At 42.5% G+C, this 26,928-nt stretch overlaps 1 protein-coding gene across 1 annotated transcript in view; it reads right to left on the bottom strand.

Moving 5' to 3' along the window:
- LOC102213410 (G patch domain-containing protein 2-like) overlaps positions 1-11,236 on the bottom strand; it is a 26,171-nt gene extending 14,935 nt beyond the window's left edge. Inside the window, exons 1-8 of the mRNA XM_005742708.2 lie at positions 10,997-11,236; positions 8,385-9,032; positions 3,063-3,124; positions 2,329-2,487; positions 1,933-2,012; positions 1,773-1,837; positions 1,642-1,681; positions 1,453-1,544 (exon numbers count right to left, since the gene is read on the bottom strand). Coding sequence (XP_005742765.1) covers positions 1,453-1,544; positions 1,642-1,681; positions 1,773-1,837; positions 1,933-2,012; positions 2,329-2,487; positions 3,063-3,124; positions 8,385-9,028 — 1,142 coding nt within the window. The 5' untranslated portion in view covers positions 9,029-9,032; positions 10,997-11,236. The remainder of the gene's footprint in view (positions 1-1,452; positions 1,545-1,641; positions 1,682-1,772; positions 1,838-1,932; positions 2,013-2,328; positions 2,488-3,062; positions 3,125-8,384; positions 9,033-10,996) is intronic.
- Positions 11,237-26,928: the final 15,692 nt, after the last annotated feature.

Here is a 26,928-nt window from a genome sequence, read left to right as displayed (position 1 = left end):
TTTACACAGTACAACTCCTCCAAATACATTTCTCATACTTACGTCGGGTTTTTTATTTATATAAATCATCATCATCAAAATAGTATTAGTTACCAGAATTTCATTTCATTTGCCAAAAAGTTATCTGTTGCAAAGCGTAAAAGGAAAAAAGGCCCAGCTATATAGTAAGCAGGATTTCTCCAGGATTTCTGCTTTTTCACTCATTTTCAGTCCAGTCCTTGTACCCAACCATTTCCAAAGGAATGTTTTTTGCTAGTTAGGCCAAATAATACTGTCCTATGAATCATTCAAGCATAAAAATGCACCTATTTGAAAAGATGAACCAGTTTTTTGTCTACGCATAACAGACAACTTAGCAAAGAAACCATTTTAAATTGCTTCTTTAGGCACTTTCTTACAAGCAGCCTGTTGTAAAAACACAATTTTTCCTATTTCTGTAGCCAATTCTATGGAAATTGCCAAAGATAACACGGTTTGAAAGATATAAATTGTATTTTTGCACAAGATTCTTTCAGCCAAAAACAGCATGATGTGCAGTGGGTCCTCCTTTTTTTGAGCCACCACACAGTGCCATCTGGAAAAGCATTTGATTGGCAACAGCTTAATTTTTCAGCTTGACAATGATTCCAAACACACTTAAATCCAGTTAAAGAATACCTGGATAGAAAAACTATCAGTCATGGATTGGCCTCCCCAGAGCCCAGACCTCAACATTATTGAGGTAGTGTGAGAACAAAAGGCAGCCAACATCCAAAGAAGAGCTTTGAATTTCCTTCAGGAAGCCTGGAGAACTACTCCTGAAGACTACTTAAAGTAGTTTAAGACTACTTAGAGTAGTCTTCAGAAAGCTGCCTAATAGAGTTCAGGCTGTGTTGAACACACACACATCAAAAATTGACTTTGAAGCTTGTTCGAATTGTACAGACTGTTTTTACCTTATATGCTGTATTTTCATAATGTTTCAATAAATCTCTACACGCATTTCCCATTTTCTAGAAAAATATAACAGAATGAGGAATGGCTCAAGTGCTTTACGTAGTAATATATTTGAAGAATATATGTAAACACAGTAGTTACAGTATGTGTACCTCTGAGTACTACACGTCACTGCCAATAGTTTACATGAAGCATCGAATGACGATTAAATTTCCTTCTAGAGTAGTTACAATGTGAATATTGCAGCTTTGAAGCATGAAATGAATTCAGTGAATTGTCAGGCACAAGAGGGAAAACAGTTGTTTCCTGACACACACACACACACACGCACGCACACGGTCATTTTAATAAGGAAGGAGAAGGTTAACACACAGAGTCTCATCTGAACAGAAATCACTCCAGTTAACGCTCTGTAACTGATTCACTTAAGTCAGCTGGTCATTGACTCCCCCATCAATATATTGAGCTCTGATTAAAAGGACTGAATGGTGCAGGCATGTGAACAGCATCAACTACCGGTTTCTGAAGACCGAGGAGGAACATCTGAGATGGGGGCTCTCTGACACCATGTCAATAGGACACACTGGTAATGGGCACAAAGGGTTCATCTGTAAAAATGAAAGAATCAATAATATTTAGAATATGCAGTTTATTTAAAAAAACAAAAACGTAATAAAGCTAAAAAAATGTGTTATTCTTGCACACCTGGCTTCGGTCTCGTTTTCCAACAGAAGGCAACCAAAAGCTAGAGGAGATAAAGAAAAAACGATCATGGAAACAAATACAGTTGATGTCTAAGAGTTATGTTTCTAAGATAGTTTTTAAAACTTTCGTACTCTCTTTGGTAAGGATCCTGGGAAAAGTGTCTCAGTCGCTCTACAAACACTGGCATGCTGCTGGCCTATGAAAAACGAATCAAAGATGTACAATAAGAAACAAAACACGAAAACTGTGCAACGGTAATTATTGAAGAGGGAAATTCAAGCTTTCTTTAACCTTGCTGGGAGGCCGCCTCCTATCCCTCCTGACGCAGCATGCAGCAGAGCCAGCCAGTCGTTTAAGACGTGAATGATACCCTGCAATGGCACAAAAAAAACAACACTTTATGGTTTAGCAAAAACATGAATAAAGGAAAAACTGAATTGGTTACACTAACAATATAATCAACAATTCTGATTTTATAGCATTCTTCTTTTTTTAAACAAGCAAAAGAATTTATAGGACAACTCAAGTGTCTCCTGTAAGCCAAGGTAGTGATTTGCAGACCAACGCTACATATTGACGTGGTACCAGTCAAATATTCAACAGCGCTTTATTGCAGTGATAAAGATGCAGACTCGAGCGTTTCAAAATCTAATACTATATCTAGAAGACAGAATTGCTCTTTGCAACCTCGGTCAGAGAGTCGTGCAGGTTGCAGAAAGGCGGCTGAGGAATGGTTGTCCTCAAGGGGAAGCTGGCTGTCAGAGTCCCAGCTGGGCAGCAGGCCAGCCACACCCGTCCCAACTCCACAATCCCCCTCGAAGAACCAGTCACTCTGTTCGTCATCACCTGCACAGAGGGGAAGGGCAGATCTTCCATCAGTTAGCAAATCACTCTGACAATAATGAAGATTGTCAAGCAATTTGTTGAAAACATTAAGTAAATATTAGACATAAGCTACAATAACTCTCATTTAACGCTGTGTTGATGTCTGAGAGAAGCTAAGTCACTGCACATTTTTAGCATCCTACAAGCTGCGGGGTGAACTACTCCTTTAACTACGCATTACCAGACAGCACCGGGCTTTTCCCCAGACGGCGAGCTCTTCTCAGACCTGTCACTCAGCAAAGCGTACACAGGAACCATGCCTCTCACAGTCAAGGTGTAGTGACAACTGTTAAATCAGAGGCCGCCTGGCCCCACCACGGCTAATGAGATTAGCAAAGGCTTCGGCGCTCATTAACACGACATGACAACGTCTTATTAGAGTCGCCTGGGTGCCCAGCAACCGGCCCATTGTATCTAAACCGCCTTCTCTAGCCCCAGCATTCCCTCATAGCCGAGCAGGGTATTGTCCAAATCTGACAGCTCGTCATCGTTCTAGTTTGAATCCATGTTAATAATACATATTTGTCTCTTAATACCTTGTCCTCCTTCATCATTGGTGAACAGACCAGGGTCGCTGCTGCATGTGCTGCTGGTTTCCCTGCAAAGAGAAAAAACATCACATGTGAATGATTCCCATTGAAACTCCTTCTTTAACGTCAATATCAATAAAAATCTGAGGATCGGGAACTCCACTTTGATTTGTCACCTCGTAGATTCTTTAGGTCAGGCAATGCTATAGCATCTGAAAAGTGAACAATGAAAATCCAAAAATGGCTATCTCCTGTAATGTCAGTATCTAACATGCAACATTCAATAATAGAAATAATGAAGAAGTCTGGATCTAGAGGTCGACATAAATGGAAATGACACAAAGAGACAGAGCGTGCTGTGATCTCCCTTGTTGTGATAGCAAACACAAAGGCATCAGGAGAGACTCTGATCGAAGCCACTGAGTGACATGAACAATCTAATTGAATATCCTCCGCTGTCAGCTCCAATCTAATCTGGCCTGCGTTGTGGAGGATGACAGGAGAGCGAAACGCATTCCCCTGTCCGCCCCTCCCTCTGGGTGTGCCCCACACGCGGATCGACCCACAGACGTGCCGCCTCGACAACTGGCCGACATCTGCTGCGTGGGCTGCCTCTGCACAGACCGCTCCGTTGCCGGTCCTCCCCACGTCCTCGGGGCAACCCCTGTTACGCTCCCTCCACACCCTCTGTGCCCCCTGCCCCTCACCCAAATAACTGTGGCTTTTCTTTCTTTTTCACATTTCATCCTCCTCAAACTGGGACCTCCAGACAGTTCAAGGTCAGAGGATAAGGAAGGAGCAGTAAGAGATGAAGAAAGAGGCCATTTTTTCTGCCGTTGTTTTTAAATACATGTAGCACATGGGTTTATTGATTAACTACACGCTGCATGTACTGTTCTGAATACCAGTAAGCCTGGGTGACTGGTTTCCAACACACACACACCAGTTTCCAACAGCCACAGTACTAATTGTTTTAATTAGCTTCTGTTTGACCACTTTTTTTAAAGGAAATATATATTTTGACATATATTTGATATATCATCATCAGCTTGTGCGCCACACACTGGTTTATCCGTTTAATTAGTCAAATTGGTATTCATGCAACTTTTTGAAAGAAAAGGCGCTTAATTCTCTTGACCAGCTTGCATTTTGCTTCCTGTTTATCATCGCTGACCTTGCTTGTAGGAGAGAGCTGGAGGGTCGGATATGCGCTGATATGGTGCTTTGCCATATTGCAGAAGCCTGTCAGTGATGACAGGATCAGGAAAATGTCCATCCAGCCTGTCTGCCTCCCTAGCCAGATGGTCCTGCAGCTTCTTCCCTAACATCCACAGGAAGCAGATGTGAGAGGGAACAGGCCTCTCCAGAGAATCTGGAAGATGTCTGCCCTAACCCAGCAGTCCTAAACCGTCCCTCCCCTTCAACCTTCTCTCCTCACCGATTCCCCCGGCCTCTCCTCAGCTGTACCCCACCTCTGGACATATCAGCTGGCATCTGGAGCACACAACATCAGAGGAGGACACTGCCTAAAGCTCTACAACAGCCAACACCTGCATCCCCCCCCCACCCTCCTTTTATGCTCCGGTCTATTACCTTTCATGGGAATTTCTCAGGATGTTCTTTCCCATTTTCAAATAAGAAATCTGTTTTGCTTCATATTGTGGGATTTTGTGCAAAGTTTGAAAAAGAATCACAGGTATAAACAATTAATTAGAGACTCCCATTAAGTATTTATCCGTATTAAAGGTGTAATGCGATGTCGCTTGAAGCAGCATAGGGCCGATGTGAGACCGTTTCCATTAAGTACTCTAATTAATGTTATAAATAATTGAGGTCCCCATTTTTCTTGGGACCAAAAGAAACACCTCTTCTTTCTTCTTTGACCTTTGTTGAGAAAAGTTGACAAACGTTTTGAGCAAACTTGGTTTTGTCTCGCTGCATGCAGCAAGAAAATCCTTCCATGAAACTGCAGCTTATCTGATCAAATGTAACAATACTTTTCTGTAATAAATACCATAATTAGAATAAATATGCCCAGAAAAAACAAAGACAAGGGCAAAACGAAATTAAAAAACTGCATTCCAGCACTTAGAAATGGACTTAGCTTCCCTCACAGCTGTATTGTCTTATTACAATCCAAAGAGTTGAAGCAAAACACAGTATCCAGATGAGCACTAATCATTAGGCTATAATCCTCAGCTCCTGGGAGAGGCAGACCAGTTTGCACAGAGATTACAGACAAGCCGCCATTTATTGAGCCTGGGCTCATTCTGCAGAGGAATAAAGAAGAGGCAGAGTCGGAGGGGGGCAAAGTGCTGATAACAATGGATCTGTGGGCTCTTCAAACAAGCCGCCCCAACCCAAATCCATGCCCTCTTCCATGGGTGTCTGATTATAAGGTTATCCCACCCTCCCTGAGCTGCAGTAATTGGATTAGTCTCAGAGATTTATGAAAATTAACTTCTGCAGATGCCGTGCTGCCCCCCCCCCCAAAAAAAAAATCCCCCCTCACTGAGTTTTTAAAATGTAAATGATATCAGTAAGAGAGAAGTGCCCACAGTAGATTTTGTTTGCTTTTGATGCCAGGGATGAAATCAACAACACCAGAAGCAGCACACAGCTGGAGACCAAGGCCGAGCCCGGGACAGCAACTACCCACAGGTGAGGCCTGCTTGCTGGGACAGCCTGGGTGCCAGGTGGCCTCACTGCCAGCAGGCTGAGCCACGTCTAATCAAGGATGTGGAGCCCAACTGGAGCTACCAACATCTGCTCTCCTTGCACTTGGGTGGCTGAAGGCAAAGCCCTGCTCGGTGTGCACACAAGCCGAGTGACCTTGAGATGAGGGAGATCTTAGAAGACCAGAGGCTCCAAATGAAAAAGGTTAAAGGAATGAATCAAAACTGAAAGAAGAAAAAAGTCCAAGTGACTCAAAAGACATTACAAGAATGTCATGAGTGTCTGACATCAAATGGACCGTACACTCTCAGAGCATAAATACAGCCGCTGTACCACTGTCAACCCCTCATCACCGCTGCTATTTGTTCATATCCTTTTGCCTCTGCCAGGACTTAACCATTAGATTGTTCAGCCCTCAGTACAGTGTGGCAGTCTACTGAGCAGCAATCAACAGTGGTGGCGTTGTGTAAGTGAGAAATGATTGACAGCGTGCCATGGTGCTCCCATTTATTTCTTCTCCGGAGCTGTTTTCTGTCAGAACGGCTATTGATTTTTCCATAAAGTAAGAAAACAAGTACCGTTTAGGGGCTAGGGAGGTCAGCACAAATTAAACCTGAAGATGTAAAGCCTTCTCTCCGTCCCATTATGGGTTCCCTCAAATGTCTTCTTCACACATGTTTTATGTGATCAACAGACAATGAGATCAGCAAAGGAAATATGTTATGAAAGTCCACTGGATGGCATTAGAAATGGTAAACAGGATGTACGACGCTTCAAAAAACCGACTCTGTTCCTGTGTATCTGACCAGCACTGAGAAGCATTTGTTTATTATAACTGTAACTGTATTGTGGCATTATATCCCTGACAACCCAATGACTATAATGTACAGAAACGGGATAGGGTGTGTGTATATCAGCTACTGCCTCCTGAGTCAAGGTCCGTGTCTGAATCTGCTTCCTGAATACTCTCTACTCTCTGCTATTGTATTCAAATGTTAAAATTCAGAAGTCCGAGCACGACATGGTGTACTCAAAAAACACTTCTATTATGACAAATAAATGCCACCGACATGCACCACTGCCTAGATACTGAAGACGTGCATCTATTAGAGTAAAAATCAGTCATTAAACAAACTAGGCTTTCATAGCCTTGTACCATTTTGTTTAGGGGTACTAAGAGACTATCTCATTTTAGCTATAATCACAAGCAGTTTTTCAGGTGTCACCTTGTTTAGTTTGTGCAACTATGATCTTCAAAGTAAAAAAAAAAAAAAAGCAACCTTGGGGCCTGAAAAGTGAAGCCACTTTGTAAGGACCTAAAACTGCAGTCCCCCTAGTGGCCACTAGAGGCTCAGTCCAAAAGCAAATCAATCCTTGCAGACTCGCATGTTAAAATCCAGTAAAAACAAACATGTTACACACTGGGCTTTTATAGCAGGGCATCTGCATGGGGATGCTTTCAGTTCTTAATGACCTGCTCAGTTACATCTTATAAAGGCTTAGAGTTTGCATCATAAGTGGCACGACCTCTCTGAAAACGAACATGTTATATATGATATATGGATGTATAGTACCTACTACTGCAAGATAAATAACCATAATGTAATATGGAATTAAGTTGAAGCATACATAAAAATCTAATGCAAAGAAATTTACAGATGCATAGGTGCATTTATAGATGCACAAAACTACCTCTGTACATGTTAACGCCTCTTAAATGTACAAAACAAGGAGAAATAATCTAATTGTTTTATTTACTTCTCAACACACAGTACTATTAAATGTGTATATTTAACAGAGAGCGGTGAATGAAACTTAAATTGAGGTCATTGGTAGTTTTTGGGCTTAAGCTAAAGCAACATATGGTAATGTTTTCTTTACTGTAGTAATATAATGTCCCTCTCTGCTGCCAGTTACAGCCACATTTAGTTTTGCTAAATAAAATGCGCACAAGACGGTGCACTCTGGGACTGTGGGACAGGCACAGCTTTAATTACCCAGCCCAAGACAGGAATTCATTTCAAAACAAATCAATACCACGCCAAGTCACTTATTTATTTGTGACAATATTTCTTGAAAGAAAATAATGAGCTGGCAGATGCCCGGAGGCATAACTATCAAAGATCCCTCCCTGATGATCATTTCAGCTATACGAGATGAGGATGAAGAGACTCTATCATTCATTTTTAATGTCAACTCAATACTTTAAAGCGGAGTGGCATGATTGTGATACATTTTTTTCGGTTTAGTTGAGGACATGCTGAATATTGACAACTGGCTAGATGGAGACAGGCATTATAGATCATCCTAAATGTCGCCTTGTTTAATTGCTTCTGTCTGATAGTAGTTATGCCCATGACTTTTATGTTATGGGTTTAACTGCCTTGGTAACTTTCAGTTTAAAGGGTAAAAGGGGCTTTTAGAGTTTTGAGCTTCTTTTTCAGCATGATTTAAATTGAGACTCTTTAAACAAGGGCAGGGTTAACATTTTGCTCGCTGCACAACTGTAAATTAAATGTTGGGTTCGAAAAGCTGAAAATGTTATTTTTCACAATTAATGAGTCCAAAGTGCTTAATACGACTCTTAATGTTGGGTTGAGGAGGCCAAAAGTTGGGTTTACCTCAAAGAAAGAAGAAAATGTAAAAATTTACCCATCAGACATGTTCTCGTCTGCAGCATCTCTGTGCTCCTTCTTTCTCTCCCAGCACTCCTTTCCCATCAGTCTGGCTCTTTCAGTCTTTCTGTCTGCTCCCATCCAACCACCAGACCGCTTCTTTGATCCTGACAGATGCCGCACCTTAGAAGGCCTATTCCTCTGTTTCCTGTCCAAGCCAGAACCTTTTAAAGTGGACTGCAGTCTGACGGTTACATTTGAGGTCATGCGTTTAACTTTCCTCCGCCTCCTGAGTGGACGTCCGGGGTTATTCTCAGTGAAGGAGTCGGACTCTGGCCAGGAGGACTGCCTCGCCCTGACTGAGCCTCTCATGAGGGACGGCCATCGGGTGGATGCGGTCATATCGTCAGAGTCACTGCAGTTGGCCACAGAAGTAGTGATGTTCTCCCTGTATTCTTTAGCCTCGTCCAAGCTGGACTCGGATGCCTCGATCCAGCATCGCCTGTGCTCTATCGGGTAGAGGGCGGACTCGCGAAAACGCTTACGGCCTCTGCGACGGCGGATCTGACGGCGTTGCTGCAGAGGACTCAGTACCATTTCCTCCCATAGCTCTCCTAGCTTATTCTGTTCTGAGGTCTGCTCCAGTGCAGATACCAGGTCCTGCACCAGCTCATCCATCATGGTGCTGGAAAAGAACGGAAATGTTAGTGACCAGTTAAACTCTTTGGATGACTTGTCATGTTAAATTGCAGTTTTAAAGCGCAGGCTAGAGGTTTATATGAAACAACAGAAACGTCCGATGTACTTTTCTAATTGATTAGCAGCATCTTCACTCGCTGGCCAGCAGGCACACATGTCAAACCTCTTGTTAATGCAAATATCTAATCAGCCAATCACACAGTACATTTAGGCATGTAGATGAATTCCTGTTGAAGTTTTAACTGAGCATCAGAAAGGGTAAGAAATGTGACTTCAGTGACTTTAAATGCAGTCACATCGACTGGTCCCAGTATTTCAGAAAGTGCTGATCTACTGGGATTTTCTCACAACCATCTCTAAGGAATGGGTTATGATGCCAGAGGAGAGTGGGTAGACTGACTTTGAGCTGATAAAAAAGCAACAGAAACTTTAAATAACTACTCATTACAACCAAGATGTGCAGAAGAGCATCTCTGAATGAATCTGCAGAAACCACACTGGATGACACTGCTGTTAGCTAAGAACAGGATACTAAGACTACAGTTCATACAAGGTCACCAAAACTGAAAAGTAGAAAACTGGAAAAATGTTGTCTGGTCTCATGATTGCCCATTTTTCCTGCAACATTTGAAATCAAATCAAACACTTAGACCACTGCTGGTGGTGTAAAGGTGTGGCACACTCAAGCTACTGAGGCACACTCAGTAGCTTTTATTGTTTAAACACCACAGCACACCTGGGTGAACCTGTGCCATGAAAAATGAAGGCAGTTTTGAAAACAAAAGGGTGTCCAATCCAGGACTACCAAGATGTTCCTAATAAAGTGCCCGTGAGTGTAAATATTCAAGGTGTAAAGAAAACAACAAGTCAAACCATTCATTGGGAAAGTCTAATGGAAATAGTGTATTTGCAGGTTGTTACTTTGCTGGACTTGCCACTAAGCGACACGCCATTGTTCCCTTTTTATTTCATATATTTCTACTCTTATAATTATGTAATCATTAGTGCAGCAGTGGGCATTCTGCTAGGACAGCTGGGGTCCACCTGTCCCTGCAAATCAATACAAAATTGCTTTCTTTCTTTATGGGCGGGTTCTCTTATGGTTTGAGGAAGACATAAATGCTGTGCCAAACCCTGCAGTCACGAGAGCACCATTAAATTGCCAAATATGGAAGTATCTATTGAAAGAATGGTTTGTGGCTTCATTTGGAGAATGAGTTGCAAAGTGAAACCGCTCCGGAGGGACTTAATAATGCAGTTACATGTGTTTCTAGTAATTTGTTACCTGTTTGTGTATCAGCAGCATTATGAACTATACCTCCCCAACCATCTCAGGCATGATGACTGAGGTCCATTTCAGTATTAGCAGTCATAACCACATTTTTAAAGACATGGGACAAAAAACACAAACAAAGACAGAAACCCACCACCTCCTCGCAACAATCACAAAGTAAATCCACAATAGCTTTAGCGCTATAAAACATCACTAGGCTGATTTCCCCCCCCTTTAAGTCTAGCAGCATAAATTCGTGGTGGGCTCATCATCACCGGAATTGCTCCGTGTTTGATTGCAGCGGTGTAGAAAGCGCTGCATTTACGAGCATTTGCAGGTCATCATCGGCTTAAAGAAAAGAAAAACGATTGACATCACGTTTTATTAGCAGTAAAGAAAAGCGACTGTGTAGCTGTGCATCATCAGTGCAGCACAACAACAGCTCAGGCTGGCTGTAGTATCCGCACGCTCGGCTCAGCCTGTGTTACATAACAACAGCTCACACGTGAGCTCAGCACAAGGACAGCCACACATCTCTGTGTCCACTGCTGACAACAAAACAAGCGGTTTACACGCGCTGAACACAACGGCCGCCTCACGGACACGGTGTGCGCGGATCTATTCGGATGCTATTTAACGCCAGGGAGAAGACACCCCTCTGCGTTTCGAGCACTCACCAGTCGCAGCTTGTCTTGTTTTGTTTTCAGCACAGCTGGGACACCAGACGCACTTCCGCCCTGCAGTCCAGCCAATCGGGTGGCTCCGCCTCGCTGTGACTCCGCCAAACAAAAAAACCAAAAAAACAGTGCGCCACTGCACAGTGCTGCCGAAATACAGCCTGCATGCAGATAACACCAGCGTCTGGTCACTATGGCATCACTTCAGGAAACCGACGGAGTGCTGGTGTGGAAGATAATGTCAGTCAAATCTGACTTTGAAAATGTGCAAGTTTTCTTCCATCAGCGTTTACAAAAAGTTGTGGGGGTAGGAAAGGAGGTCTGTAGGGGAACTGCATGCTGACGGTCACAAGGGGCAATTAGAACGAGCTTATGCTTATTTAGTTAGTGAAGTACCTGAGAAAGTCCCATTCAGTTTAGTTCATGTGTGTTTTTCAGAGACTAAATGTAAACCTGCATCTTGTATGTTTTGTATATCTTTAAAGAAATAGCTCTATGTTAACGTCAGACCACCTCTCAGTGTTAGTAGGTGACTCTACTCCTGTTTTGCTGGGATTTTTTTGCTGGGTAACTTTAGCTGGATACCTTTGCTTCCACTGTGTAGAATTCAGAGGTTTTAGAAACTATGGATTGTTATCTTTGCTAAACACTGCTAATGCACTGTTGTTCTATGTTGGTCTAAAATGAAACTTAAAATTGTGCACCCGTGAGTTGGAGATCTAGTGCGAATGTCTTAAGATACCCTTATTTCTTTGTAGTTTTCTTGCAAGTAGCCAGACTTTCTTGTCATTTTGAAGTGGTCCTAAAGATTTGTTCTTCAAGCTTTCAGAAGTTCTGTCAAAGTTCTTCTTTGGACATTGGCTGATTTTTCACTCGTTTTCAATCCAGTCCTTGTACCTGATAGTCTGATAGTATTTAATATGCACATTGTTAAGAAACGGAGAAAAAAACCCAGCAGAGACCTGAAACAGGACCTGAAAGATGCATCTGGCCCTCAGGATGAAAGTGTCTGATTGGCAACAGCTTCATTTTGCAGCATGACAGTGATTCCAAACACACTTCCAATGCAGTAAAACCACAAGTAGATAGAAAAACACACAATTACAACACCATCAGTCATGGATTGGCCTCCACAGAGACTGGACCTTAACATTATTGGAAGCAGTGTGGGGTCAAGAACAGAACAAAAGACAGCCAACATCCAAAGAAGAGCTTTGAATGTCTTCAAGAAGCCTGGAGAACTATTCCTGAAGACTACCTAAAGAAATTACAAGAAAGCTGCCTAAGAGAGTTCAGACTATACTGAATAATAAAGGTGGTCATACCACACAGTGACTTTCAAGCTTAATAGAATTGTTCAAACTGTGTTTTTGCCTTATATACTGTATTTCCATTTATGCTTACACATTTTTCAATTAATCTCTTCACCCATTTCCCCAAATAAAGACACAAGGGATGGCTCATGACTTTTGCACAGCACTGTGTAATATTAGCATTAACCAAAGTCAACTTCATAAGTGTGTTACCTAAATCTGAAGTCAGCAATGCAAATACTCCAACAGCGAGGGCTGACTTTGACTGAATGAGGAGAAATATTGGATGCTATAGTAAACCGGGGGAAAAACATTTTTCGTCCTATTTTTTCATCTCGAAAGGTGAAAAATCCTACTAAAAATGCCTGAAGGAGACTTTTTAAAGCATCCATCCATTTTCTTAACTGCTTGCCCAGCTTAGGTTTGCACTGGTGAGTGGGTAAGTGGGGGTGCTCAAGGCAGAAAGGCCCCAGCTGATGAAGCGGTTCAAACCAGGAATCTCCTTGCTGTTAGGTGACACTGCACCACTGTTCTGCTCTTTTCTCAAGCATATCTAACACTATGTGAAGGCTTGAGGTATTATTAGCAACAGGTTTGCACTGTGTTGTGAGTATGCAATTTACTCTCTTTTTAAGGCACTGTTGTGTTGGATTGCACTGTTAGAGCAGTGTGTCATATAGCTGTTCAGTGGGAAATTATCTGTCACACAGTTTGAGTAAAAGCAAAATCAAAGAGCTTTCTATTTGCTGCATGGCTGTTGTTGAATTGCACAAGCTTCTATAGCTGCTCCCAGCTGTGTTCATCCATAAAATGACTGCATACATAGAAACATGCACATGCTGTGTATGTATCAATGTTACATTTTGTCCAATTTCTTCAAACCAAAATCCCAAACCATGTTAAATTTGTAATTACTGTAGTTCCAGATGTCAGATTACAGTAATTCTGTTGCAGCCACACTTTTTAAAACAATAGTGGACTAATAAGTGTTTTATGATTGAAGCTCACTGTAATGATGTTTTCTCAATGCTAGTGTTGTTGCTGAATGAAACAAAAAAAAGTAATTTACCATTTCTTTCATCTATCAGATGAAGGCAGCCCAAATAATAAAAAAGAAAAGTCAGTGAAAATGAGTACAAAAGCCATTTAATCGCTCTCATCTTCCTCTTAATAACTGCAAATTTCCCCTTGGGCCCATGGGAGAGGGCCTCTCTGTGCCGCTGCCACCTTATCTGTCGCCTCCATATTTCAGCATGCTGAGCGGCTCCCTCAGTACCCAGCCCCCGGCCTCCTCTCATTGGGCCTGTGGGGAAGCTGGGCTCCTGGGCCCGCCATTGTTCTGGCCTGGGAGGAAAGTCCAGAGAGAGCCCTGAAAGCTGGAGTGTGGGAATATTAAAAAAGAAAGAAAGGGGGAAAAAAACTTTAGCCACTGCTTCATTAAGTGGCAGCCTTTCACAAGCAAACATATCAGAAACAGCCCCCTTTCAGAGGCAGTAATTAGCAATTTGGAAACCGTACCCCCTCAGGATATACTGTTTCAATTTAGTCAGCAGCTTTGGATTCTTAGGCACTTAATATTCATTGTTTCTGCCTTCTTCCCAATTTCTCAACGTACATTGTCTAGTCTTTCACTGGTGATAAAGTGTTTTATCTGTCGTGTAATTCTTCTTTTGAATGAGCTCTCTGCAAGAGAAGTTAATATTTAGAAATAATTTTCTAAGGGATTTGCAGAGAATGTGAGGGGAGCGATAGCAAAGTGCTCTTCACAAAGTGCCAAAGTGAATATCATATGGAGTTTGGAAGCTTCATTCAGTAAGTGTTGCAATAAATAATTGGACGAGGAAAGTTCCTGCAATTTCCTCTGATGAAGTTACATCTTTATGCGTCAACGTACGTGTTTGTGAAAACAAAAAAAATAAAGAAGCTCGCTACATCTGAAGCTCAACATGGACTCTGCGAGGAACAGTGTGACACTAAAAGTACAGAATTATGAGCTGTTATTATTAATAAACTGCTCTGTGTTTGTATCAACCCTCTGCAAAGATTTAATAGCTAATGTTTTTGCAAACTGCTTATTAAGCCAAACCGCACATCACACCTCAGGGGTAGCAGACTGACACTTATCTTTGTCTCCGTGGAGCCTTTGTTTCAAAATGTTACCACTTCCATTCATTTTCAATCACCATTGTCTAATAGAAATAATTGATTTTTTTTTTTTTTGCCTCTTCTTGGCAAATGAAAAACGCTTGTGATTAAACACTTTGTCTCCAAATCTAAATTCCAAGATCGCCATCAACACTTGAGAAAAATAGGCAACTCATTAAAGCAAAAAAAAAAAGAAGAAGAAAGAAGTAGCTAAGATGTGAAAAGAGGAGACAGGGAATGAAATAATGAATGGAGTCCGAGCGAGCTATCTTTCCCAGGCAGAGCGTCACTAGGGATGCAAACTCTCAGCCACCAGAAATGAGCTACCTATCTGTGAAAAGAGTGACTGCTCCATCCTATTTGATTTGGCTCTCCTATCATCTCTTAAGAAGATGTCAGCCTTGCTTCTTCTATTGCTCTGAGCCTTTATCAACCCGGAGACGATTTCCCGGGGAGAAAAAAAGAAAGAAAAAAAGAAAGAGGGGAAGAGTAAGTAGGGGGAGAGACACATTTCAGTGCCTTTCAGGGAGCAACACTAAAGAATAAGTGTTATGCGATAAAAAGGGGGTTGTTAAATAGATCTGTCTATTTGTATGGTAATAATGATCGCTTAAAGACTCGAGTCTGCGTGACTTGTAGAACAAGGAAACAAATCTGTATTCAGGTATTGTGTTAACATGACTCTCCCAACGACCTTGTGAAACTTTCATACAGTAAAAAATGAGTTGGATTTGAGTTTTTTCCCCTTCTGTTTGTATCATTCTTTTCTCTGTCCTTTTAGCGAAGGGGAAGGGTTACAGAGCTGAGCGCCAGCTCTTTCCATTTTAAATCATCTTTGTCAGAGCCGTTTTAGACCGATCTGGGAACGATTTGAAGAGTTCTCTGACAGATCTGTCTCTCTTTAAAAAACGAATCTTACGAGGGTGTCTGTTAATATGTTTCGATTATTGTTATGTGGCATCTTTTTCATCGCTCAAAAATATTTAACTGCAAGTAAAAGAAGACTTAAGTTACAGATGAGGACAGATGTATTGCTTCCACTATGATTTTTTTTTGTCAAAAGCAATGAAGCAAAGGATTTTCAACATTTCTATATATACTCATTTTTATTTTTTAAAAAGAATAAATTAATTTAATCTGAACAAAATAACAGAATTATTCCAGAAAAAAAATACCATGGTCAAAATTATTAGCCCCCTGAAAAACTGATCTTTTAACTGCTTTAACTTTGTAATCCTCTAACCTTGGAAAATTAAGTTGAAACTCAGGTTACATTCGAATTTACGCCCATTATAAAGACTTCAGCAATGGTTTGAGCTATCACTCAAGAAAGCATGGTGCCAAAAACAAAAATGAGTTTAGACTTGAGAAAAAAAATTACTGACGTTGACAAAGCAGGAGATGTTTATACAAAGTTATGACAGCATTTTCAAGGGTCAAGAGCTGAAGCCAGAAGCATTACTAAGAAATTCAAAGAGAGCCACATAGTAAAGAAAAAACCTGGCAAAGGTAAGAAGTCTGGAAAAAATACTATGAGATGTGTCTACACACCCCAGAAAAACTGTCAAGACACGAGTGAACGACTTTTGAAAGTCGGGAATTGCAGAATTCTTCTGCAGAAGCGACACTTTTAAGCCACACTAAAATATGCTGAGGACAACCTGCAGAAACATTATGGATACTGGAAGCTTGTATTGGAGAAATAAGGGAGAGGCCTACAGCACGAAGGTTAAGCATCCCCACTGTGAAACACAGTGGAGGGAGTATTATACTGTGGGGATGCTTCGGAGTGTTTCTGGAGGGGAATCTCATCAGGGTGGAAGGAATCATGAATAAATGTGAAGATTTAGTCTGATCTTCCAACATGATGACAACCTAAAAACATACGTCGCTCCAGCTGAAGAACTACTTCCAGAAGTCCAAAGTGAATGTGACTTACCAACCTGCTAACTCTTCATTCTGTCTTTAAGTGCTTTCTGTCATACACACCGTAGTGGATGCACTGGGGGCAGTTAGGTGCTCAGGCTCCATTTTCACTTTATAAAAGATTCTTGTGGGTGTGGCCACTTTAACTTTCAGGTGGAAGTTAAGGCAGGTGGCTGTAGCCAGTAGCCGTCTCCTTGGCTTCACATCCATTAAGTGGAGTCACTGAACTGGACCCATCACCCATTTTTACAACACTGCTGCCTTTTGAGCATTTTAATGCAATTATCAAGCCAATAATGTTGCAGTTCGATGCGCCAACAGTTTGTGGTACAGTTTTGGTAAGTGAACATCTAGTAACTTGTTTGTTTCACTGATTTATTTAGCACTAATTGGCAGGTATCCATGTCTAAATGCAGCTTGCTAACAACTCTTTCTAGCATTCGCTTGTAAATTAACAGCCACTCCAAATATGCTACATTCTGGCTCCATAAACAATAAATGGGTGACAGCACTGTTGTAGACCATCTGTAAGTGAATGTAATTTAATTATTAGAGCATAAACATTGTATACACTGTAAAACATTGCACATTTAAATTTTGCCTACCTTCTAGACTGGTTATAAACTCCCCAACATAAGCCTAGTTTAACCACATTGAAAGCACAGTGCAGAGGGCTGGATGTAAACGGTCTCTCATTAAGATTCAATGGCTCCAGTTTTCAATCCTCAAATGACATATGCTGTTAACAACACTATCTAAAAAGCTGGCCCACAAACCTCAGGAGCACAGTTTTGTTGACAAGCAAATCAAACACTCACAGTGTTTGTTGTGCTGCGTATCTGGAGACCCGTTTGTACATTGTCTGAACTGCATCAGTGCCACAGGTAGCCATGTCAGTCTGCTTTACATGTTTGACATTTCAATTTAGCAGGTGAGCAGGTGAAGCTGAGCCGATAAGTTGATCTTTTTTCACCTCCCGGGAAGGGATGAGGGAAATATTGAGCTCTTCTGATTTGTCTATTACAGACGCATTAGTAGAAATAATTACAACTGGCAGTTCTGAAGATAAATCTAAACTTTCCTGAAGACTTTAACATTTCACTGATGCCATTTCTGTAAAAACAAAACAAAAAGACAATTCCGCTGATAGCCTTTTTACAAGTATGCTTATATATATTATATAAGTGTGTCTGGTCAATTTCATATCAGTAAAACAAAAAAGCTAACACTACTATAAGCTAAATAAGGAGGAATCTGACTTATATTGTGAAAATAAAAACTGCAATTTCTTTACTCATTTGCTTCTAATAAACCTCTTCATTTTTAATAAAAATTACAAACAAGACAATAAAATGTAACTGGGATGCACGTGCACTATTTAAGGGTTATAGACAGAAGCCTTGAATTTCACACCAATTTACAAAATCACAACTGTGGGCCTTTTTGTGCTCATCCCTCACAAATGTATTACACTCCACGACGCCTGCTGCTGAACAGAGGAGTAAGAGAAGGAGGAGGATTACTCAGACTACATGAAGCTCTCCAGGTCCAGTGCGGAAAGCACTAGCAGTGGATTGATTGGCCCATGCAGTTCGGCTGATTAATCAGGGCCTGTTAAGTGGAAACGAGCACCATTTATGGCTGATTATCTTCCCAGAAGGCAAAACCTTAAGGTGCAAACCACAGTGGAACTTTTTAACCTCCATTTAAGCCTTTAAGAATTTCTCTTTATTTCAGTAATCATAATCCTTGTTACATGCCTGGTTTCATTTAATTTCACATTTTTTGTGTGTGAATATAATACAGCTAGTCAAACTTTTTTCCCCCAGCTCCACAGGATGCACAAGAGAAGCAACTTTTTTTCTTCCCTTCGTCACTTTAGTCCAAGAAAACTGAAGCTGTTCAGTATTTAATGTCACTGAGATGCAAAAGACTGAACAAGACTGCAGCTTAAAAACAACTAAAATGTTTAAAGTCCAATTTATTTAGGTGAATGTAGCAAATAAGTAATATGTTTGCACAATATTTTTATTGTATTTCCTCTTTTCTGTTGCATTAAAAGGTAACTGTATTACTGATTTTGCAGCGGCCTTCTACATTGTGTGAAAACACCAAAGTTTCATCGTGTGCTCCAGCACAAACTGAAGCACTTTAACTACTGCAGGCTGTGCTTCAGTAACAGTGAATGAACGACTTTATGTAAAGTGTCTATGACCTTTTACATTCAAGTGAGCTTGATATTATAGTAATGCTGACACTTCCAAATTGGAAAGTGAACACCTATCACCCAGAGGACAGTTGCAATCACCCTTTTCATCTTCTACAGTTCATTCTCAATGGAGCTAGACCACAGCATGTGACGCAGAACTTCCTACTCTCTCGCTATTGTAAGGTTTTCTAATGCAAACTGCATTAACGTGGGTGTTTCAGTCAAACATATCTGTGCTGCACCACAAGGAACATTTTCCCAGAGGTTTCTCTTCATAAACGCTGCAAAAGGACAAATGTGGCGGTGGCAGCATGCTCGTCTGAGAAGCCGAACCTTTAACGCTCGCGCCACACATCATGCTTCTGTCCAGGCTTGCAGCCCAGAGTGGCCTTCCCCAGCCTGGTCACCCGTTTCCATTTATCTGCTGGGATAACTATAAAAATCTGTCAGGAGGCAGGGTGGGTTTTTTCGCTCGGCTCAGCTCAGCCCGGCTGGCAGATTGAGAGCCCCCTGTAATGCACAAGTCTGTTTTTATTATTCTTGCTGAGGGAACACTATTTCATCAAGTGCATGATTCCACAGAAGAGAGGAGATAGCCCCGGCCCGGCTATATTTCTTCCAATCAAACATTCCAAGGGGAAAAATGAGTGGGTGCCATCAAATCCCAGAATAATGCTGCCAGATTTTATGTAAAAAGAAGGACTGATGGACAAATACAGGAAGGCAAGACAAGTTTAATGACGTGTGTTCAGGAGCTGAGATTGGAAAACTGACAGAGAAAAGCAGCCTCTTTGCTGGAATATAAATTGTTGTGTGCTGTAAAAAGGCTTTTATCTGGAGTGAATATGGGACGTAATACACAGGTCAGGGTTAAGTCATTTTCTCCGGCAAGTTAAGCGAATAATGAAGGCGAGCCCGCGCGGAGAGGAGCACTGCTACTGCCAGTTTGTCTTCATTTATTATGCCAAATCTCATGATTTTGGCGTTGGCGCGGTGAGTGCTCTGGCGCGCACCGGTGGACGACATATCGCTTAATTTACACAAGGTAATGAAAGCTGGGAATGGGAGGACAAAACAATTTACCTGCTGACACGGGAAGAAGTGATTTGCGAACATGGGGAGGGGGTGGGGGTGAGCGAAAGAGCAGGCAGAGGGCCAGGGCCAAGGGGTGGTAGGGGAGCGCAGATAGGGGACGATGGAAAAGCTGAAGAGTAAAAGGAGCGGAGTGTGTGGCGGGGGGGCAGGAAACCGTCAGGCAAGTCGGGCGTCGGCGCCTGCTCGTCAGCTGATGATGATGATGCTGGCTTCGACGGTCGACGGTAAACTCTCCCACTTGGTCTCTCCCTCCCCCAGCATAACCGCCACAAAAATAGACGCAATCAGGGAGCGAAATTGACCTCAAATCTGGAGGGTCTGTGCTGACAAGGCCCTTGTTTTACTCCTCCTTTCTCCCCAATTGTAATCACTTATCAGAGAGCCACTTGTGAGGCAGGGACAGGGGGCTTCAGCGTCACTCTGGAGCTGCAACAGGTATCTTCACGCAAAGACCAAATTTCTGATGTCTGTCACTGAATTTGCAGACTAGACTTTGGCTAATTTATGTTTTTACTTTAAGAAGCATGTAAACGCAAAGCTCCTTAATTTAAAAACAAGAAAATTAAGAGAGGCTTACCTGCTCTGTAAAAACATAACCAATCAGCAATATTTACTCTCTATATAAATACTGCATATTATCCTTGGTGAAGTTACCATGGTTACGGTTCCTACACAATTACAGCCAACAGCGGTCTTAATAGCGGACAACTGGCCACACATCTGATGGCCTTTCACACAAACACAAGAGACTGGACTAGACTCCCTGACAATATGGCTGGAGCAGCACTGTAATTTTCCAATCACTAGCCCTTCAGGCCAGGCCACTCCTTAGGGCAGTAAGATCAGATGAGCTTGAGCATTTTCTTTTGTAAGAGGCCAAACTCTATTTGTCTGCTCACAGGAACAAAAACAATCAGGGGAGCAGAGAGAGAGAGAGACCGGCTTTTTAGTCTCTCTGGAGATGGGCCAAAGACAGAGCAAGAGGAGGAAGAGGAGGGGGGACAGAGGCACATAGGGGGGAGGGACAGTGGGGTGACAGAGATAACTAGCCCCCCCCCCCCAACCCTGCCCGCTGTGGGTGGTTGGCTCTGGTGATGATGAACGGGGACGCGGCTCAGCACCAGGTCCCTGCTGTCAAGGCTCTCCGCAGGACGAGACAGAGAGAGGAAGTGTCACTCTCGGCGGGCCTGCTGGGCCAACCTGGACTCTGCTGAGTCCTGCTGCTCGAGTCTTCACAACAAATCAAACACCATAACACCCACCCCCTCCCCACACACACACACACACACACACACAAATCAGCTTCCGCCTCTGTCTGTAAAAATGTGTTAGAAACCACAGTCAGACTGTTCAGCGTCTATCTGAACATCCTCCTCTTATCCCCAATATGCATGCTGATATTTAGCAATCTTGAGCTTGAAGGAGAAGCCAGTCTTTGGGGCTGCGGTTGTAAGGGGGCTCCACTCTGTCCTCCACCCTCCCCCCTGGTGGCAGGCTCTCTCTCCACAGGCTTATTTCCCCTCACAATGAGAGGTGACAGTGAACAGTGGAACTCGTCAGTGTGAATAACACACAGTCACGGTTGGTGACACCCTCTGGTGGAGCACAACACACACACAGCCGCACAGTGACGCACACACCGAGGCTCAAGGGCCCGGTGGCAGGCGCGCTGTCAACCTCAGTGCGCTGCCTTCCATTACAGCTTAACTGGGGACAAATTGAGCAATCTGATGGGTTAAATTTGACACGTCTGACCTGTGTTTGTTGTACAGTACAGTCACTTTCAATAGTTTCCAGGGGTGAGAACAGCGAGTCACGTGACTTGTAGAAGATCCTAATGAACGTAATCAGCACATAGCATGCAACTGACGGCACAAATATGCCGTAGCGTCGGGTCATTGTTGGTCGCGTGTCCGTCACTGATGCGCTGTACACTTAAGCCTTGCAGTGTCCTTCAGTGGCACCTTATAATAAGAGCAGCCCATAACACAACCAGTGGTCAGGCTTAATTTACCCACTTTCTCTGTCCACTGCCCCATCAGCATATAGTATCACATAACTGCTAATGGGCTAATGGGGGAAGAAGGGAGGGGGCGAGAACGAGGGGAAGACAGTGATAGGGAAATGGAGCTCAGGTTCATCCAAACATTTAATAACTTATCCAATCTGGAGTGTTCACCTCTTAGGTAGGCTAATTACATCATTTAACAAGCCCGGGCGAGTGGGCCAGCGTGGACGTTCCGTCTTACAATGTCATCACATAATTATGACTTATGCCGACGAGGCCTAGCAAGGTGGATGAAGTCAGCTTGCCATAAATTTTAATGATCACTTAGACAATACGAATGTTTGCAGGGCTTCCGCAGATTAGCAGGGAAATATGGACGCCATCAGAAGGTGCAAAAGTTGAAGTGTAGGAAATGTAGGAGGGGGGAAAAAAAGAGGAGACGTACACAAAGTAAAAAGTAAAAAGTGTGTGTGTGCGAGAGAGAGAGAGACACCTTTGGGAACAGCGAGTTTAGACTGGGCTGACACAGTTGCTTGATTGTGTGAGATCAGGTTCTGTGGTCACTGGGGCTGCTAGGAGGCCGACGTCAGGCCTGTCAGAGGGCTAAACACCCGAGTATAGTCTGTTTCAATGGAAAAACAGCAGCTGACACTCAACGCTCGCGGGCCAACTGCTGACCTCATTCTAAGAATAAAACGTGGACGGAGAGGAAGAAAGCCTGACACATCTAATACGGAAAGTTGATGCTTTATTTCTCCATGCAGCAGAAGTTTCTAATAACTTCCAGAAGCTGAGGGGGGAAAAATAAAAAAGGCCATAATGTTGGAAAAATAGATGGCCCATAATGAAAAGGGCTGAGTTTCTTTTTTTTTTAATAGCTGTAAAATGGCTAATTAGCCCTCTATGATTGATCTTTGTGGGCACACGCATTGGGAGGTTTGAGTCTCCTGGGCTTTAATAGTTTTCTGGTAAAATAATTTTACATTTCTGGTGTAATTAAGGAAAGTTCTGTGACCTCAGTGACCTCTGAGTTTGGTAAGCAGGAGTATTTTTAGAAGACAGCTTTGGTTCCATTAATATTATATCAATAAAAATGGTCTCTGTATTAAAAAAAAAAAGACAAAAAAGTAGCTTAGCATGAAAATTATGAGTGTAAACGTACACCGGTGAGTACGGAGTATTGATTTCAAGATGCATGTGACCGAACAATATTCTGCTCTTATGAAAAAAGGAGAAAGAAGAGCAGGTCAAAGAGAAGCTGATCTCCTTGGCACTTAATATTAATGTCTGTTTTGTGGCTATCCTGTTTCTGGAGGACCCAGCTTCTGCAGTGGAGCGATTGAATGACAGAGATTACCTATGTGGAAATCCCCATGAGACAGCTGATTCATAATGCAGGACACCACAAAAAACCCCAAAAAACAAACAAACATGTTTTTGTTTACCCACAGGTACAGGTTTGATCAAGGTTTCAGTTTCTTGTTTTTCCCTCCTTCAGAAACCTGGTTCACTAGACTGAAATGGATTGTGGAGAAAGTCATGGGTCAGGAGGTCTCAACCTAGAGTCGATTGTGGCGTCTGGCACCCATAAGGCACCTGTGCCTTCTCGACCGAGGCGGGGGGTCAGCCGCATCATATTCATCCCATTCAGTCTGCGTTGTCCTAGAGGGGATATAACATGAAGACATAATCTCACACCACCATTTCATTCCTTCAGCAGCATTATATTAGATTGAAACTTCCCTGCACACTTTCCTGGGGCTGTCAAATGAGCTGTCAGTCATGTGTCAGACCCGGCCCCTGCTCATCTGCTCTAATACATCACACAGCCTTTTATATGTATCAGTATGAGCGGGACTCTCTACACAAACGCCAGCAGCTCCTCTGAGACGTACAGTGATTGATAACATTTCCCCAGCTCTTCGCACTTCTGCCCATTTGTATAGTTGGTTGGAGTAGGGCCCTTGGTGTCCACTGACATGTACAGTGCCCATCATCGCCCCACGGAGAACATGATATCAGCCTTGGAAACACATCAGCTCGCTCTGATACATGCCAGGAATGAGCGGCTTTCCATTCATAAAGTGCAGCGTGACAGCCACTGACAAATGACCTGTAACAGATTCTGATATTTGTATTTTCAGGACAATAAAAGCAGGATTAAATCAACCATTTAACCCCCCCATTATCATAGCTGATAAATGTTTATCACTATATTAGCACGTAACTAAAGTTTATTGCCTCAGATACTGTCAGCTGCTGACTCTAGCTTGAGATTGCCGAGGGGAATCCTGAGCCTGTTTTTTGTATACACTCATATTGGCATCCTGGCCGAGCTAATGGCCACTTGGCACATAGACAGCTATCCATCCCAACCCCGGCTTCACTAATCCAATTGAGGCAACCTGCCTGGCATGAGCGAGACTCATCTGTCTTTACTGTTCATTAATGGGGGCTCCTCCTCGAGCTCAGAGCCCATTCACATTCCTTCGGATCTGCTCGAAACCAAACCCTCTCGCTAAAACAAAAGATATGTGCTGGAGATTCAGCAGGGAGGGGATGGGGGGACAGATCCATAATCACTTATGAGATCCATAATCGCTGCTGTGTGGGGTAAAGTAGCAGGAAACATTAAACCTCCCGAAGGGATGAGTGTCACTTTTTTCCCCAGGCATTATAATAAAAAAAACCACTTTTCTCTACAGGTGTGCAATCAGCTGAATGTTATGACAGCAATGCCACATTTCTATTGTTTTCTAAAGCCGGTCTCACTTAGTCCTGTCCCGAATAAAAAGCCTTCTTGAGACTTTTTTTCCCTGTGCTTGAGCTTCGTGTCTAGCGGTGGACTGATGATAATGTTTCTAATCTTGTTACATTGCACACAGAATTGTCTTCCATGTTAATGATAGGCCAGCGTCCCGTCTCCTGTTCCGCTGCGATGCTTACTTTCAATTTGTGTACTGTCATCTCCCTGCCACGCAGTTGAAATTGATGCACTCGCTTCCTTTTAATTAAATCAAAAAACAGTTGGGGGCCCATGCAGGTGGGAGGACCTGCTCCCATATGCAAGCCATCACAGCGACCGAACTCCAGGACAAATTAGGGTTGCTCCTCTTTACCTGTTTTCACGTGACCAGCAAAAGTATTTCTTACATTATAATCCAACTTAATGAGCTATAATTCTGCATTTTATCAGGAAAACAATTCCATTCTGGATTCCGCTGCAGTCTAACTGTCCTATACTGATTCCAGTGAAAATGGATGTGTTTCTTTTCTTAGAAAATAAATAAATAACAATCCCAGGAATCTTTCTCAGGTAGGTTTTGCCCTAAGGCACAACTCAAGCCAAAGCTTAAGAAATGAGAGCGTAAAATTCCCACACATTAGAAGACAGATAATTGGATTTCCTGTGTCCTGTACGGTGGGCGGTGTGGTTCCTGCAGCTGTGACATTATCAAGGTAACATAACCTGAAGGCTGTGGTGCAGCAGCACCAGGCCCCGCAAGGCCTGTCCTCCAGTTCCACATCACTGCCTGCTTGGCTATTCATCCTGTGGACCCTGCAAATGAAATTACGGGAGGAAGAGCAAAGGACATTCTTTGGGAATTAATCCCATTTATGCCTAAACCCACTTCAGATTTTTATAGTGAGGCCTTCTTTAGATGTAAGGTGCATTTACAATTAGACAAGGCCTTAGGAGGATTGAAAAATACTGTGTGCGTTTGTTTGTTTAGGCAGGTAATTTGTAGATACAGACTGAATACAAGGTGGCTCAGAGAATCATAAATTACACATTAAAACTGGGTGTGTAAGAAAAAAAAAAGAGTTACACATTTTACATATTATAGACTCAGCATCAGGCATCTATGAGTCACTCAGTAAGTGTGTAAGTGCTGCATTAATATATTTACATTTTGGATCATAATAAACAGCAACCAGAGGTATAAATGGAAATTTAAAGATGAATTATAAATGTAAATACTTCTACACAGCAAACGAAGATTTGGCATGCATGTATATAACCTATTATAAAAAATGTAAGATTTCACAAAATAAAAACACACATTATAATCCCCATTTACCACCAACCCAAGTTGTTTTCTGTGTTTTCAAAAAAAGAAAACTTTGAGATATTTTATAATTTAATACTCTAACTGGATACGTTTAATGGTAGCTAGTAGTCCGTTTAATAATATAAACGGGGAGGGGGAATAATTCAGAGAAACCTAAATCTGAACTTACAAACCCAATCCTCGTTAACATTAAACTAAAGGTGGGGAAGAAGAAGACACGGGCATAGTGAGGGGAATGTGTGGCGTGTTCTGGAGGTTTAATGACTTATAAATAATAATAATGGCCTCGGTTTACGTTGAAGGTTTCTGCGCGCCAATCAAGAAAATGTTTCACTGTCAGCTGTGCGACAGGCCGCTTTTTAATTACTTACTTAAATAAAAGCTTTGTTTCCTTCTTACCTCACAGACACAAGCACAGCCCGCATTCTTTTCTGGTATATTCTGCTTTCCATCTCTTTCTTAACAACACAAGCAGAAGAAGCGCCTGACATCAATTAGTCCTGTCCGCGTGCTCTCGCGACGCACTGCAGATAAACACTGCCCCCTAGTGACAACATGTGAGCACAGCCGCTCAAAACTGAGATCTAATGTCAGAGTTTTGGGGGTAGAAACAGGACAACGATGTGCTCGGCAAAGCCTTCCTTTCAATGAAATTATCGGCGAAAAACACTGTATGTAATTAATTCAATAAAATCAAATGACTGACCCACACACTTAAATACACTGGCCTTTTACATGCATTTAGTATATCTAGAAATACAAAGCCGGACACACATGTGCACTCAGAGACACACAAACACTGTATGAGCATTAGTACAAGGGCTGGGCTGATTACATCTCCTTCACTGTCCTCATCAGGACCAGTGCAGATGACAGTCAGAGACGAGAGGCCTCAGACACACACAGCCACACACACATACTGTCAATACAATCTGCCTTATTCACGTCGCACACTCATATACTGTACTCCTAAAGACAAACACAAACAAACATGCAGAAACACACACACACACACAGTGACAGGCTCCTCAGGCTGCCTCAGAGCACCGGCAGGTCCCTGCCATTATCCCGTCCTCTACCCTAAACACGCAGTTTTAATTTCAAAGCTCTGATTAGCTGATGATTGCATGACAGCCGCCGACCAGGTTCCCTTTTCGCCCGGC

This window comes from Pundamilia nyererei, unplaced genomic scaffold, assembly GCF_000239375.1.
Source record: "Pundamilia nyererei isolate P.nyererei 1_Seehausen unplaced genomic scaffold, PunNye1.0 scaffold00123, whole genome shotgun sequence".
In the NCBI taxonomy this organism is placed as follows: Eukaryota; Metazoa; Chordata; class Actinopteri; order Cichliformes; family Cichlidae; genus Pundamilia; species Pundamilia nyererei.
The sequence above is the reverse complement of the archived record's forward strand: the minus strand, read 5'-3'. Positions and strand labels throughout refer to the sequence as shown.